Below are 16,971 nucleotides of genomic sequence, written 5' to 3'. Positions count from 1 at the left end.
CTCAGAGAGGTCAAACAAAGCACCCAAAGCCTTACTAAGTCTTGGCACATTCGGATAACTCATGCTCTTAAATACCACCTTTTCTTATCATGTGGCCCCTGGACACTTAACCTACTGAAGAGTGGTATTCACTGACCAAGGCAGCATGTGTCAAGGACTCAGCTAAGAGCTTATATTATCTATTTTAAACGCTGTGAGTAGATAGTATTATTTCCCACTTTACAAATGAGGAAACCAAGACTCAAAGGTTAAGCGATTCTTCCAGGGTCACAGCTAGTTAATATCAGAGCTAATCAATTCATGTTCTTGATAGTAGTTCTAGAGAGGATGGCAGATATAAAGTCCCCACATGGATAAGAAAAAATCATTGCAGATAATTTATTTAAAAACTGTTTTGAGGAGCCTGGGTGCCTCAGTAGGTTAAGCCTCTGCTTTCAGCTCAAGTCATGATCTCAGGGTCCTGGGATCAAGTCCTGCATCGGGCTCTCTGCTCAGCAGGGAACCTGCTCCCCCCCTTCTTCCTGCCTCTCTGCCTACTTGTGATCTCTCTCTCTCTCTGTCAAATAAATAAATAAAATCTTTAAAAAAATGTTTTAAAAGATTTAAAAAGGGCCTACATTAGTGTGTAGCTTTAAAAACCATTATCACTCTGGGAATAGGCAAATTTTCCTGTATCGGGGTAAAAAGGTTGCTAACTTTATTGATGGGGAAACCAAGGGAATGTATACTTTTCCCAGACTCCACTTCCCCTTTCCCAAAGGAACTGTCTCCCAGATTCAGTTTACAAACAAATCATCTAAAGGAGGGGGTACAGGGATGCCTGGGTGGCTATCAGTTAAGCATCTGCCTTTAGCTAGGGTCATGATCCTAGACCTGGGATGCAGTCCTGTATTGGGCTCCTTGCTCAGCAAGGTGCCTGCTTCTCCCTCTGCCTGCTGCTCCCTTTGCTTGTGTTCTCTGACAAATAAATATCCTTTAAAAAAATTTTAAAAGGAGGGGGTACAGACGGATATCTCCAAGACCTTAGATAACACAAAACTCTTCCACAAAGAGAAATGCCAAGCCACTAAGAGCAAAATAATCTAAATGGCAGTGGTAGACGGCCTCCACTAAGAAAACACAACCTCCTCTGCTCTAACATAGCTGTTGCATTCCTGAAAAACCTTGGCTCTACATTATCAAAGAAGAAATCAGAGACAATGTTTCAATTGAAAAAAGGAGTCAAGCTGTTAACCTTGCAACAACAAAGTTATTTTTCCTGAAGCAATTTCAGTTTAATAAAAAACCAGCAGTATTAACAGTTGTCAGTTATTGTGAACCAGAAATACAAAATGGCTGACAGACACAATCTAGAACACATCCTTACGGATTCTTTAATTCAGGCCTGTCTCCTCCATCATCTTCTGCTTCTGGCATTGTGCACAACCACCAGTGTTAATAGAAGAATGTGACATTATACAAAGCAGCTGTATCTACTTCCACACTCACCAGCCTAACTGCTGATTATGTTATAACTGACAGCAATCAATATAACACATATTCATTACTTTCAATTAGTAAGGTGAAAACTCATGGGGTACAGGAAAAATGCCTTATAAACTACTAAATTAAGGAAGATAAAATGGACTCAACTCGAAGTTTTTCCAAGAAGAGAAAAGAAGAAAAAAAGAGAGTGGAATGGGCTCTTCCCAGGGCCTTCACCACTGACTGAATGGGGAAATTAGCTGGGGAAAAAATTACTTACAGGATCCAAACCTTCTTTCTCTAGTTTGGCTTTCTCCAGGTAGTAACTCCTCTCGGCCACGCTGAGGAGCCTCCAACTTTCACTAATCTTCTTATTGATCTCAGACTGAGGGAGGTGGGGGAGTTCCTGCTGCACTTTCAAGTAGATGTCGTAATAGTATAGAAGGTAAGCCGACCTAAAGGAAGGAATAACTTAAGGTCTTCCCTCATTCAACCAGTGAAGTGTCAGGGTTTGCCAGTGAAGTGGCAAAAACCTAGCTTTTCATTTCAAAGCATTTATCTAAGTAGGAACTGAAGCAAACAAACATTTAAATAATAGCTCAGGGCACCTGGGTGGCTCAGTTAAGCAGTTAAGCATCTGGTTAAGCAGTTAAGCGTCAATGCCAGATAAGTCCCACAACCCACTCCCTGCTCAGCAGGAGTCTGCTTCTCCCTCCATCCCTCCCCTCAGCTTGTGATCTCTCTCTCTCTCACACACATACACATCCTCTCTCTCTCAAATAAAATCTTTTAAAAAAATTTTTAAAAAGAAATAAATGAATACATAAATAACAGCCCCATCGGTGTACAAGTTTCTCCCTCCAGAAACCTGGAAGCAAAAGCCTATATGACTTACTTTTCCTTGGACCAGTTTTTCTGCAGGAATGATCGGCTCTATAGGCAAGTATGAGCAAAGATAAACAAGTACACTGCCATCCCACTCTTGGGAAAGGTTACTTAGGGGCCTAATCACAGTCTGGTTATCACCCACATGCTTTACTTCTCCACAGAGCCTCTGGTCATCTCACTGGCCAACAGCACTGAGAAAGGAAGTAAATTAACTACCAAAGGGCTGAGAAAGAAAGTAAATTAACTACCAAAGTAACCCAAAAGTGGTAACCTCAGCAAGAAGTTTTAGAGGATTCAGTTAAGAGCGAGATTAGAGCTATAGCATGGATAATCTTTATAGTTATCACTGATCTATTACAATTCTATATTTTAATGAATTTTCTATTCTAAATGCTTAAAAATCGATAATGTTAATAATAAATAACATTATTTTATTTGTACATAGCTTCCATCATTTGTATGGTACAATTTCCTGTGACAGCATGAAAACATGATCAAGATCCGGTCAGGAATAGCAACTGCGGGTATCAATCCACAACTTCCTATTCCCCAGCTCCCTCACCCCACAACACATTGCCCATCCAAAGACTTCAACAACGAATATGGCACTCTCAATGAGTCTGGATGCAGCCGGAGCCTAAAGTCTTCCTCAACACAGCTCTCCAAGCAGCTTGTGTTTATAAATGCTAGCTACCAAAAGGTGTTGGCTAACCTGGGTTTCTTGGCCTTTTCTCCATGTATTTTATACTTTTTCTTCTTCTTGGGTGGCCCAGGGGAGGTATAACAGTAGGCTTCCTCAATTTCCTCCATCACGACAGTTACCTCAGTACCATCATATGATGCATCCATGGCTAGAGGAAAGTCAAACACAAACAGGTTTCAAGAATCTATTTTCCTAAAGAGGACAGTAGCCACTTGATCCAACGATCCCCTATCTCTGCCAGGGCCTCAAGGTTCAGTCATTTCCCAAACTCAGCAGATCCTAAGAAGCACTAGGCGTATTTGATAAATATACAGATCCCAGGGTTCCACATCAGCTCTTCTGAATCAGAATCTCCAGAGGGTATGGAAATCTGTATGCTTAACAAGTACCCCAGGTGATTCCTCTGACCCAGCAAATTTAGGACCACTAGCTTTGACAGGTCATTTGCTTATATTCACTCCTGGGATATAGTTATTCATCAACTCAAAGATTAGCCCCACATTATAACAATTTCATATGGTAAAAGGTGAAAAGACTAAATCTGGCCAGTGGTCAGAGGTTCCAGACCTTCTCTCATGTTTCATCACCTTAAGCAAACTGCTTCATTGACTCATCCAGGTATTCATTCAGACAGGCAGTAAATACTATATGTAAGAAATTCTTTACAACCTGCCAGTTTGTGACTTTGAGCAGATCCTTTAGCTGCTTCAGGTTCAAATTTTTTCACATATAAAAAGACAGGCGTCCTTTGGCTTATGTCATGATCTCAGGGTCCTGGGATTGAGTCTGGCATCGGGCTCTCTGCTCAGCAGGGAGCCTGCTTCCCTCCTCTCTTTCTGCCTGCCTCTCTGCCTACCTGTGATCTTTGTCAAATAAAAAATCTTTAAAAAAAAAAAAATCGGTGTCTCACCCACCTTACTACAGATTTATAGCATAAGGCTCAAAGGATACCACAGATATAACTCTTTGAGAATGCCCAGGTGTTACACAAAGGACAGGGCTCATGACTAAAGATGAAAGATCTATGGCTGAAGTGCTTCATGATCTGCCTAAGGCCACCACACCCAAACAGGTACTTGAAAGATTTTTTTCATTCAAAAAGCCGACTTTTTTTTTTATATGACACTCTCCCCATTTCCACTAGCACTGTTCAATGACCTTTCTGCAATGATGGAAATGTTCTGTATCTGCACTCTCCAATATGGCTATTAAGCACCTGAAATATGGCTACTGTGACATAGGAACCGAATTTTGTTTTGTTTAATTGTAATTAATTTCAATTAGCCACATATGGTTAGCGGCTATGGTACTAGACAGCTTAGGTCTAAACAGTAATCTGACAAACATTAGCTCCCTGGCCTAAGAAACAGAAAATGAACAGCTCTTCCTAGAAAAGGAAGGCATTAAAAAACCTGAACGACTAGTTCAATAAGAGTTAGCCTATTTGTGGCCACGTTCTCAGTTGGGAGTTTTACCCAAAAGACTCAATTCTTGGAGGAGGAAAGGTTCCAGAAACCACTTCAATTTTATTAGACAGAAATGATATACTGTGTTTGCTCTTGAAAATCTGTCGGAAAAGAACTTAGAATTCTGGGAAGACGGAGTAGCAGTAAATACAAGGCAGATCTGTGTATTATAAACCCACTCACATCTCATTTAAACCTCACTCTACAAATTATGAGGTATCTGGTTAAGGTATAATGAAAAAAAGAGCATTGTTAAGCAAGGAGGCCTGCCTCCAAGGCTCAACTCTAACCATGTGATCTCAGACAAGTCTATACTACACCCTGAATTTCAACTGTTCCTCCCGTGAGAGGAAAAGGCTGGAATCAGTAGCTCCTAAGTCTGGGGGAGGCAAGAATACCTTTTGAGAATATTGTAAAAGCTAAAAACCCTCCCCTAGAAAATGCAGACAAGCGACATGTCCCCTATAATTTCAAAGATGGTCTCCAGTTAAAAACATACTATTCCTAAGGTTCTTTCTTGTTGTCATCTCTAATGATTTCTCTTCCCATTAAAACAAATAAACCCTGCATGCTGTCTCAGTGCAACCCAAGAAGAGAACATAATCCACAACTTGGTTAGGTAATTAATAGGCCAGTGCCTTCACAGGGTAAGGGTAGCTAGAATTCAAATCAAGACTATGTGGCTATTATGCTTTTTTTTTTTTTTTGCCCTTAATAATTGACTTCTTAGCCCTTGAGAGTGTTGCAGATAAGCAGTAACTGCAGGAGAGCATCTGTAAAAAATGACATGTAGAATTTTAGCACCCAGAGCAAAACAATTTAGGAAGAAGACCCATTACAACCACCGTGGGGTGGGGGGCAGGAAGAGACTACCTTGTTTTTTGCTTGTTTGACTACCCCCATTTTAAGCCTGAGTCTAAGATTATTTTCAGACCCTAGGCCTCAGTTCAGCAATACCCCCCCCCCACAAAACGCAGAATAATATAAAGGTAAAAACCAAGGTCTGTGGAAAGCAAAAAAATCACGACTAAGTTACACATTTTTATAGCACCCGCACAGAGCTCTATGACCTTGAGCAGCCTACTTATTCTAAGCCTCAGTTTTCTCTTCTGTAAAACAGGACTAAGGGAGTAGTTGAAATTGGAGACACTTTCACTGTTCCATCAGATGCACCTCAAAACCTCGGGTGATGGCCTTTGACAGTTTGGCTAGGGGTCACGGATTGTCTTCGGGCTAGTTCCTTTCCCTCTCGGTTTCGGATGTCCCAAACGTACCGAATGCGGCAGCAGAAGACTAATAAGGCTTACTGGTCCTACTCTTTGGAAAGGACAACCGGGCTCAGAGAGCCGCAGCATCCGGCTCGAGGTCGCCCAGCATTTCCGCGGCACAGTGCAGCGAGGCGCTCGAGGGCGGGACTTACCCGGAGGAGCGTGCAAGGCGCGCGGCTCACATTCCCGGAGGCGCCCGGCCCTGGGGCTCGACGAGGGGGCTGGCCGGCGCAGTCGCGCTCCCCGCTGTCGGCGAGAGGCGGCTCCAGTCGTGACAGCGGCAACAAGGAAGTGGAGGCGAGGGCTCGCGCGCGCATCCCGGGGGCTGGAGGAGCCCCGGCCCCGCGGCCCCGCCCGGCGACACACGGCGCGGAGTCGCGACAGCTCCTCTCGCTCCCCCTTCTCGGAGTCGCGATATAGGGTCGTGGAGAGCGGGTATGGGAGCACAGGCTCGCTCCGCAGGGTCTTCACCGACGCCTGCCGAGGGCCCCGGGGGTCAAGCCCCGGGGAGCCCGAGGAAGACAGCAGGGACACGAGCGTCGCCGCAGCACCGGCTCGGCGGCGGCAGCGGCAGCAGCAGCACACCTCAGATCGCCAGGGAGACCCTTCCCGGCGGCCCTCGCGGCGCACCGGAAGCGGCCGGCTGCGCGTGACTGCGCGCGTCCTTTTGCGCATGCGCAACAGTCCAGCCCTGGTCGAGGGGCGGGCCCATAGGAACTGCTTAGATGCTTAGAGGGGACTGATAAGGCGGACGGACTGTTTCCGGCTAGAGGTTCCGGGAGGAGGAGGAAGCTGCGGCCACCCGCTTTGGGACGCCGGGGCCGCTTAGCCCCGGGGCATTGCCGTAGGGCGCTCAGGTAACTGGGGCGGGGCTGTGCCGAGCGAAAGAGGTCGAGGCCCCGCCTCACCTCTCAAAGCCACGTCGGGCCCTGGGGAGCCCCAGCACCACCCTCTCAGCACAGTGTTCAAGGCCAGACTCCAGCCCTGTCCAGTCTGTCCCCGCTCGTTCAGCGCAGGGTTCTTCTTGGTGCCGCATCAAGCCGTCGTCCTCACCCAATCCGTCCTTCCCGCCGTCCTACACACAGTTAGGCTAGTGAGTTCTGGAGTGATTCAACCTGAGCCGAATGACCCAAGTGGAGAGGCTCTGGAGTCGGACAAGAATAGTATGCCCTTTTCCCGCCAGTGTCACAGATCGTTCCACATTGGTACAAGTCCTTGAACGACCCTCACTATCTTGCAAATGTATTTTTCCAATCTGCGTACTTTTCTCGATGTGCCACTGTCACCAACCTCGTAGTCACCAGTATCTCCTCCTGGACTGATGGCGTTTCTTCCCACCTCCCCTCTTGTCGCTCTGCAGTCATTTCTCCACACAAGAGGGGGATTGATCTTTTTGCACTGTAACTGATCCAGTCGCCCCCTGCTTAAAACCTTCTAGTGTCTTTTCATTCGCTTAGAATAAAATACAAGCTTAGCTTGACCTAAAAGACTTTGGTTTGTCTCTTACTTCATTCTCCTTCGATACTGGTAGTTCCCCGAACAGGGTGTATAGTACTCTGTAGTGTTCAGAACACTGGCTTCGTGCTGAGTCTCCTTGGATTTGCATCCAAGTCCTGCCATGTGTAAGCTGAATTAAGCACGTAAAGGAACAAATTAAGTTTATGAAGTCGATCTTCAGTAATGGTTTCCATCTCCTCAGTTGGTTCTCATCTCACTAAATGGCACAACCATACCTTGGGTTGCTCACTGCTCCAGCCAGAAATCGAGGATTTATCCTTAAACCCTCCTGCACCTGATATCTAGTCCATCAGCAAGATCTGCAAAAATAGAGCCCAAACTGGCTACTTCTTACCACAATCCGCTGTAACTCTAATCCAAGCCACCATTATCTCACATCTGGACTCCTGCAGCAGCCTCCTAACTAGTCGCCTGCTATTTACCTGACACCCTTCAATTCCATTCTTTACATAGCAGTCATCTTTCTCCTCGATTAAAATCCTTCAGTGGCTTCTCTTTGCATTCAAATTAATATATCCCAGCTGTCTGTGGCCTACAAGGCTAGCTTCCTTTTATCTTCAGATTTAGGGCCACCTCTTAGGAAAATGGATTTTACCCTTTAGGTTCTCCACTTTGCAACCAAAGGACTCCTTCTGAAGTGCAAACCTGGTCACGTGATTCAAATAAACACACCTCTGTGGCCTCTTACTGTCCCAGGATCAAGCTAAAATTTTATGATTTGGCTCTTGTTCTCTTCTCCAAAGACTTTTTTTTTTTCCTGGCCATACTGTCTTGTTTTCTATAGTACTTGATTGCCTTTGCACATATTTCCTTCTATCTCATGAACTTCTAGTTGTTTGTACTTGAAGGCCCAACATCAATATTGTTTCCTCTTTGAAGTGCTCTGCCCTTTCATGTCCCACCCAGTTGATCATCTCCACAGCTCTATTCTAGTTCACAGTACTCTGTAACCTCTTTTATAGTTTTAATGCACTTTAGTGTTTGTCTTCCCCGCTTCCGTGATAGGCTTCTTCTTTTTTTTTTTTTTTTCCCCTGATAGGCTTCTGAATGGTGGGCACTGTGCTCCATCCGTCTCTGGATGGCTGGTATTGAGCATAGTGCTTAGCACATAGAGGATGCCAAGAATGGATAGATAAATGTGTGGAGGTGGTGGTAGGAGTCAGCCCTTGCAAAGGGGCAGTCACAGCCTAAGGTCACAGCAGCTTCTCTTGTCCTGTGAGGACTCTCATGATAAAATGTCTTCGCAGACAGTTACCAAAACTGCTTCTGCCTGATCATGGTTATTTCCTTCATAGCCCTAGCACGCTCTGTAATTATCTTACCTATCTGTTCTCTTTTGGCTCATCTTCCTCCACTGTATTGTATATTTCCTAAGGGCAGGGACCTTGACTGTGTTGTTCATCACTGTATCCTTACCACTTAACACCTATGAACACCAAATGAATAAAACATATTCCCACAGTGAAAATCCTTCCAAGGCAAATAGTGATAGAGCTTTAAAGACCTCATTTTGATGGAATATCCAGCAGGACTATGGAGTTACAGAAATGGCACTAATTCTGAGTCAAGAAATCCGAAGTCTATGAGCTTGGGTAGGTCCCTTCTCTGAGCCTCAGTTTCTATTATAAAATGAGCCAGATAATAATCCCTTTAATTTATACAGTGCACTACTATTTGCCAACATCTTTTACTATTTATTTTTTCAATCTATTCCCACAGTAGACAGAACAGACATTATTTTTACAGAAGCTCAGAAACTTTAAGTGAACTAGATTCTCTGTAAGGTCTCTCTCTTTTTTTTTTTTTTTTTCAAACATTCTGTGAGTCTGTATAAGTAATCCCTACAACAAGTCAGTAGTATGAATCCTATTTTCTCTTGATTTTGGCCTTATATTATCATTTCCTAGTAGGATTTTGAAAAATCTGACCCACCTTTTACAGGGAATCCATTATCTCTGGTTCCTGACAGGTACTCCACATTCTCTCTCCTCAGTTTTCTACACTGTGGCAAAACAAGCCTAGAGGAGGAACACACTCAGCCCTGGTAATTGTGGCCCAGCACTCATTCTGTGAATATGGCAAACAAGGGGAACAAGAAGCGTCGGCAGTTCTCCCTGGAGGAGAAAATGAAGGTGGTGGAAGCTGTAGACTCAGGAAAGAGGAAAGGTGATGTGGCAAAAGAATTCGGTATCACCCCTTCCACCTTGTCTACATTTTTAAAGGATCGCACCAAATTTGAAGAGAAGGTACGGGAGGCATCTGTAGGACCCCAGCGGAAAAGGATGAGGAATGCTCTCTATGACGACATTGATAAAGCTGTTTTTGCTTGGTTTCAAGAAATCCATGCCAAAAACATTCTTGTGACTGGGTCTGTCATTCGGAAAAAAGCACTAAACTTGGCCAACATGCTTGGCTATGACAATTTTCAAGCAAGTGTGGGTTGGCTGAACAGATTTAGGGATCGCCACGGAATTGCTTTGAAAGCAGTCTGTAGAGAGGATAGTGACAGATTAATGAATGGTCTAGGAATAGATAAGGTTAACGAGTGGCATGCAGGGGAAATTATAAAACTGATTGCTGACTACAGCCCAGATGATATCTTTAATGCTGACGAGACAGGAGTGTTTTTCCAACTGCTTCCCCAGCACACGCTTGCTGCTAAAGGGGACCATTGTAGAGGGGGCAAGAAAGCAAAGCAGCGGTTGACAGCACTCTTTTGTTGCAATGCTTCAGGGACTGAAAAAATGAGACCATTGATTGTTGGTAGGTCAGCCAACCCACACTGTCTCAAAAACGTCCATTCCCTCCCTTGTGATTACCGAGCCAACCAGTGGGCATGGATGACGCAGGATCTGTTTAATGAGTGGCTGATGCAAGTGGATGCCAGGATGAAGCGGGCAGAACGCCGCATCCTCCTGCTGATCGACAACTGCTCCGCTCACAACATGCTGCCACGCTTGGAAAGGATCCAAGTGGGGTACCTACCCTCTAACTGTACTGCCGTCCTGCAGCCCCTGAATCTCGGCATAATTCACACCATGAAAGTGCAGTACCGAAGCTACCTCCTGACACAGATCCTCCTCAAGCTCCACAGCAGTGAGGACCAAGGAAAAGTGGACATCAGGCAGGCCATCGACATGATTGCGGCAGCATGGTGGTCAGTCAAGCAGTCCACAGTGGTGAGATGCTGGCAGAAGGCAGGCATCATCCCCATGGAACTGACAGATTCTGACACAGAAGCAGCAGCCAGTGAACCAGAGGTAGCCATTGAAAAGTTATGGCACTCTGTGGCTCTTGCCACCCGTGTCCCCAACGAAATACATTTCCAGGACTTTGTCACTGCAGATAATGATCTCATCATCGCTCAAGAGCTGATAGACACTGAGGTCATCCAGGGCATGGAGGATGCTGAAAATAGAGATGAAGCTGGATGGAAGTGAAGAGGATGGGGAGGTATCTTTACCACTGCAGCCAAAAATCACCATCACGGATGCCATCTCAAATGTACAGAAACTTAGACAGTTCCTTTCCACTTGTGTAGGTGTTCCTGACACCGTTTTTGGACAGCTAAATGGAATAGATGAATATTTAATGAGGAAAGTGACACAAACTCTTGTTGACTCCAAAATTACAGATCTCCTCCAAACAAAATAACATAGGCATTAATTGCTTCTTTTGACTTAGAAAATGTAGTTTATAAGAATAAAGTTTTTAGATAGGATATTGAACTTAAATTTTAAGCAATATTATAATGACAACATTCCAGTCCTCTGAAATAATCAGGAAACTTCCTTGAATGAAATTTGACTAATATGTGTGTTATCTTTTGATTAATCAAATGGTTTCAAAAGTTGTCTGCACCTTAGGATCTCTTGAGCATCTTTAAAAAAAATTTCTAAAGCCCAGGCCTTATCCCAGACCAATTAAATCACAATCTGTGGTTATAGGTCACAGGCATTAGTAGTTTGTGAAACTGCCCAGGTCATTCCAATGTGCAGAAAAATTTGGGAATTGCTGATTTGGCCAAAGGAAAATCAAGCACACGGTAGGAAGCCAACTTCTTACCAGTAAGTCTAGCTCAGTGGTTTCCAAATGTTAACTCACTTCAGAATCACTTGAAAGGCTTGCTAAAATCCAGATTGCTGGGCTCCACCTCCAGTTTTCTGATTCAGTGGGTATTAGGTGGGGCCCCAAAATTTGCATTTCTAACAAGTTCTCAGGTCCTGCTGATGGCTAATGTGGTCCAGGATCCTTACTTTGAGAACCACTGGTCTAGCTGGATCCTAGTACTTCTCTCTTCAGCCAGCCGGCCATCCGAATGCTCCCACTCACTATCAAAAAAGAAAAGAAGAGGGGGAAAAAAGCATTAGCACTTCTTATTCCAGATCTGTTAACTCCTTTCTGCTGAGTTGGTAACTCTAGAATTTTCTTAGCTTTTCTCTTGAGTGCTGCACCAACTAGCCAAGTAGTGAGCAGAGGTACATCTGTCTATACAGATTAGCAGGAACCACCTAGAGTAGGAACACATCTTGTAATGCTTATTAGTCAGACAGAGCTGGGGCACAGGGGAATACGAGGGGAATTAAAAAGGAGATAGGATACAACGTGGGGGCCTTGTATATCAGAAAATCCTGGGAAAAGACATATAGCCCAGTGCACCTCTCACTTTCCAGACAAGGTGAGAGGGAAGTCTGTGGGAGAAAGGACACGTGTGACAGGATTTGGATCGTTCCCTATTTGGATTCTTCCACTTGTGAGTAATCCAGCCTGGACTTTGTGATTAACATGAAGGCACACTGTTTGCCTTTGCTAAAATTACTTCACCTTTATTCCTTTATGTTTGTCCTGCAGAGACATCTGCTAGAGCAGAGTTGATCTTAAGTTATTTAGAACAAAACCAATTTATAATCAGATTTATATTGAAGTTTTTCTCCTATAAAGAAGGCATTTTTAATATCCTTTATAACCCTAGTATCTGTTTCTAATATGCGAGATGAGTGTCTGTTTCATTTTTAGAAGATAAATACAGTACCTGTCAGTGTTGTAGTGTAGTTCCCCCACCCAGTACAGATTAATTTTGTGGTTATTTCAGAAACCCATAGAAATTCGGTTATTTTTCTTTCTATAATCATTTAACTGAAACCCATATAAAACAGATTAATCGTAGACTGCTTCCGTGTTAAACAAAACAACAATTTTTTAAAAACCCCAGCAGATGTTTAAATGGATCTTTGAAATCTTATTTTGTATATTTTTCATTTTAGCAAACTAGTATAATTTGAACTAAAAGAACTATACATATTTTAAGTCCTTATCACATAGGAGAGGAAAACTGTCTTCCGGCTAAGTCCTGTGGTTCCACGCACTGTCAGCACCTTTACTGCTGTCATTTTGTGTCAGGATTATTAACATAATTTTGAATTCCTTTGTTCACCTTTCTTCCCCTGAAGTGCATTTGGCACATAATGTTAAATCTCTTGACATCATGCCATTTCCCCCGTCCAAGTGGTGGCTCCCAAATGCCTAAAAAAAATAAATAAATAAAAGACTGGATTATTCAGTTGAGTTTTAGCACCCTCTAGAGTTGGTTACAACCTGCATTTCCGCTTCCTTGCTCAGTACCATCAGCGCCGCCCCTGGATAAACCCCTGGATAGCTCACACTGTACCCGTGTGTGCTAGCGTGCCTTCACCTGAATGCCTCTCCTGCTCTCCACCAAGGCCTTTCAGGAACTAACTGTGGAGTCCTCTTTCTCCCAGCTTTTTAAAAAGACTTCAGCACTGCTCTAGCCTTAGCTAAGTTCCTTAGCACTTTTTGTCTCTACCACTTACCTAAGCACTTACATTTTTATCAGTATCCTGTGGCTCTTTGAGTAGACTGTAAGCTCCAGGGGAGCAAGGACCTTTGTAACCTTAATGGTTGCTAGCACTGTGCTGGGCACATCACAGGCACTTCAATAAACAGTTGTGTATAAACTGATACATACGTTAATGTGTCAACACCGCCTTTCTTTAAGGCTGAATGAACCATTGATTCTACTTGAAGATAGGGTAAGGCTGTCCTCTGTAAAAGAATTTGCAAATTTTTCCACAAATATCATTGCCTCAACTAATATTCCAGTCCAGGTTATCTATCATCTGTTCTTTGATAATGAGGAATTCCAATATATAAAGATAAGCCTATTTTTGTCCACATAAAGTCATTGTAGGATTTACACACACAAAACTTTGGTATGAAAGGCTTCGTTTAAGTGCCTTGCACATAGTACTATTTGGTAAATATGTGCTTAAACTTGTTTAAAAAAAGAAGTCTCACGTTCTTGACTCATTTAATGTATCATAATGAATTAGATCCCTATAGATGAAAATCATATCCAAAAGAGAGAGCGTTTACAGTCTGGTTTACATTGGCTAAACAAACCTTTGATTCTGTTGGGACATTAAGGTTTTATTTGTTTGATACTTTTGTTTTCTAAAACTAAAAGAAGATATTATCCCTTCTGAGTTGCCTGTCTTTGTCAGGCCCTCTCTGGCTTCTCCCTGATTCTCTGGTGCCTCTTGCCCCACTTGAGGATTTAGTTTGCCCCAGCTGACCAATCCTCTCTGTAGGCCAGCATTCTGGAACTAGGGACTTACCTCAGCTGAGCTGTTATGAAGATAAAAATATATACCTGACACAGACTAAGTTCTATAAATGCTATGTCATTAGTACCCATTCCTATTCGAAACTTTACAGGTACTATCTAGAAGCAGGGACCTCCTTTTCTAGACCTCCCTTTCACTAACAGATCTTGGGGTTTAGTGTTCCAGAACCACCAAGGCTGATCATAAGACAAAACTCAAGTTTTCTTTGCCCTATTCTTAATATGGGCTCTTTTATTTAAAAGGGAGGAAGCTAAGAATTGTTGCCTGTTATTTGCCAAGCACCATTTTACTCCTTATCATTTAATCTTGCCAATAAATTGTAATGCAAAAGTACAAATAGGCTCAATCAATGTATTTTAAAATTGCATACCTATTAACTGTTCATGCTACCAGAGGCCATACTTCTTTGAGGTGAAATGTGGTAGCATATTCTGGCCACCAGAGGGCAGAGAGAGATTACACAATAGACACAACTGGGCCAACCCGGAACACAGAAGCAGCCATGTTTAAATTCTCTGACAAGGTAGAGACTGAAAAGGAAAACAAGGAAAGATAGAAAAGACATAGAATGTGAATCTTGTTCAGGCAACTATCTAAGAAACAACTGTGCCTTGGACCACCTAATCCAACCCCATTACACACCTATCCCTTCACCAGGGACTTTTTCCAACGTATTGATAACCACAGGCCATGTAATTGACCCAAGACAGACATGCTCTGTAAATGAACCAGTTTTAGAGAAATAAATATCCACCAAACATATCCATGCTTGGAACTGATACCCACTGCTGGCCACAGAGGCTCTAAGGATGAAATGCACAGCCCTAACCTCAGGGAGTCCAGTTAGCAGATGAGATGGAGAAGGAAAAATGATAGAGTGGTAAATGCCATTTGAGAGAATATGCTGAGATGAGGTCCAAAGGAGACTCAGCATGAGAGAAGAGGAATTCAATAGGAAATGTTGCCAAGAGCAAGGGACTTTTAGTAAGAAGTATTTGGAAAGAGTAGAGACGTTTACACATATGGGGCTGGGAGGCTGTTCCTGGAAGAAAGAACAGCATATATAAAGGACTGGACATTTTAAAATGGCCCATTTGGGATCACCTAAGGTCAGAGGTTTATTGGTCAAGCAAAGGGATGTGTGACAGGACAAGATGCTGAAGATGTAAGCAAGAGCAACTTTTTTTTATTTGGGTTTTTTTTTTTTTTTTAAGATCTTATTTATTTAACAGAGAAAGACACACAGAGAGAGAGGGAACACAAGCAGGGGGAGTGAGAGAGGGAGAAGTAGGCCTCCTGCTGAACAGGCAGCCCAATGCGGGGGCTCAATCCCAGGACCCTGAGATCACGACCTGAGCCAAAGGCAGACACCTAACAACTGAGTCACCCAGGTACCCAAGGGCAAACTTTTTAAGGTCTTATTGGCTATAGCATTGATTCTGAACTTACTCTGGAAACACTGGAGAACCACTTAGAAGTAACAAAGGTCTTTTTTTTTTTTTTTTTTAAGAAATAATCGGTAACTAGTGTGGAGGCTGAGTTGTAGAGAAATAGATTAACTAGGTAGACTGTGGCATAGTCCTGAAGATAAATGAACACTGAGGGCAAGAAAGATGTTTGACTTGAGAGTCTTACCAGGTAGATGAATGTGAAGAGGAATATTCTAAAATCTTCCAAGTTTCTGGATTGAGTTGCTGAGTCATGCCATGATCAAGATGGCGTTAACAGGGGAAGAGAAGATGAGTTTGTATTCTATGTGAGGTGCTTCTGGGCATCCAGCTGTTACTGGACAGCTCTGGAGATTTATGTACAGACAGATATGCTGGCTGGTGTTCTAAAGAGGCTAGAAATCATGTTTGGCTGCCATCAGCACACAGATAACAAATCAATTGAGGCCATGGATGTAGTCATCTGGAGAGAGCTTATAATGCAAAGTATTCATGACATGGGGGGCCATGAACCAGCCTCTATATAAATCGTGTGTGTGTATACATACAAATGTGTTACTTCTCCAAGAAAAGCCATACTTTCATCAGACTCAATCAGATCTGAAAATCCAAAGCTTAAGCAATGGTGCTAAATGAGGAGAGAAGAGGCCAAGGACACAAGCACTGAAAGGAGATGGGGAAGCAGAGCCCTCCAAGGTAGCTGGAGAGATGCCAGAGAATGAGTGTGTTGAGGCACCGCACACGGCTCCGGGTCCCATGTGCTGTGTGCACACATGGTGAGTATACAGGATGGTAAAATTCGAAGGGCCCTTCGAAGACCATTTAGTCCAACTCCTTTACCTGCGTACAAGGTGGCAGCTTCAACTTACTGATGGCGAAAAGATGGCTCAAAATTCACTTACCAAAATTCAGAGTTAGGAGTAGTAAAACATGAGCCAGTTTGGGGTTTTTTGATTCCCAAAACGTACAGAATAGTAGTCATGCAACATGAGAACTGGACAGGTCCTCAAGCAATCTTGTGCTCCTCCCCACTTCATTGATGAAAAAATTGAGTTCCTGAAGGATTAATGTACTCACTCAGGACAACAAAGCAAAAAAAAAAAAAAAAAAAAGGAAAAAAAAGAAATGCATTTCTTTATGCATTATGTCCTTCTATAAGGACAGATCCTCTTGTTATAGTTGGGAAAAATTAATGACTGAATCACTCACTCTCCAAATGTAAAGCAATGGTATTCCAAAGCTCACTGGTAACCTACGTGCATTTCTTAGTTGTACTTAAATAATTTAGACACAGAGTAGTATTTTATTAGCATAACAGTTTATTATCAGAAATGAAATGACACCTCTAGATCTCAACACATATAGTATCTTACATAATAAACATGAATATATGCTCCCAAAAGAAAAACACTTGCTATTAACCAACCCCTATCCCCACCTCCCACAACAGGCTGCAACCCATCAACTCATCCCAATCCCATAGGTTAAGCCTGATTTATATGGAATGGCATCAAGGCACTTGCTTTAATTAAAAAAGAGTTATGTGGTATAAAACATGTTCCTAAAGGTTAT

The 16,971-nt window shown here is 43.1% G+C and overlaps 2 protein-coding genes and 1 long non-coding RNA gene across 6 annotated transcripts in view; 1 reads left to right on the top strand and 2 right to left on the bottom strand.

The window, feature by feature from the left end:
• The window catches only part of HMGXB3 (HMG-box containing 3), a 45,199-nt gene extending 38,765 nt beyond the window's left edge, over positions 1-6,434 (bottom strand). For 3 of the 4 annotated variants that reach the window (XM_004737837.3, XM_045079562.1, XM_045079563.1), the window contains exons 1-3: positions 5,942-6,434; positions 3,065-3,203; positions 1,745-1,919 (exon numbers count right to left, since the gene is read on the bottom strand). In XM_004737837.3, coding sequence (XP_004737894.2) covers positions 1,745-1,919; positions 3,065-3,201 — 312 coding nt within the window. In that variant the 5' untranslated portion in view covers positions 3,202-3,203; positions 5,942-6,434. The remainder of the gene's footprint in view (positions 1-1,744; positions 1,920-3,064; positions 3,204-5,941) is intronic. The other variant, XM_004737838.3, reaches the window with a different exon arrangement.
• A 15-nt stretch (positions 6,435-6,449) lies between these two features.
• Positions 6,450-12,860, top strand: TIGD6 (tigger transposable element derived 6). Its single transcript, XM_013051099.2, is given in 3 exon segments — positions 6,450-6,646; positions 9,301-10,738; positions 10,740-12,860. Coding segments are annotated over 2 exon segments (1,578 nt in total). The 5' UTR covers positions 6,450-6,646; positions 9,301-9,382; the 3' UTR covers positions 10,962-12,860.
• Positions 11,506-15,180, bottom strand: LOC106004779. The gene is made up of 3 exons (XR_001177785.2): positions 14,322-15,180; positions 12,742-12,830; positions 11,506-11,638 (listed from the first exon to the last, which is right to left on the bottom strand). It is a non-coding gene; the product is annotated as an uncharacterized LOC106004779 (long non-coding RNA).
• Positions 15,181-16,971: the final 1,791 nt, after the last annotated feature.

This window comes from Mustela putorius, unplaced genomic scaffold (assembly GCF_011764305.1).
Source record: "Mustela putorius furo isolate JIRA1106 unplaced genomic scaffold, ASM1176430v1.1 tig00000407_pilon_pilon_pilon, whole genome shotgun sequence".
Classification (NCBI taxonomy): domain Eukaryota; kingdom Metazoa; phylum Chordata; class Mammalia; order Carnivora; family Mustelidae; genus Mustela; species Mustela putorius.
The sequence above is the reverse complement of the archived record's forward strand: the minus strand, read 5'-3'. Positions and strand labels throughout refer to the sequence as shown.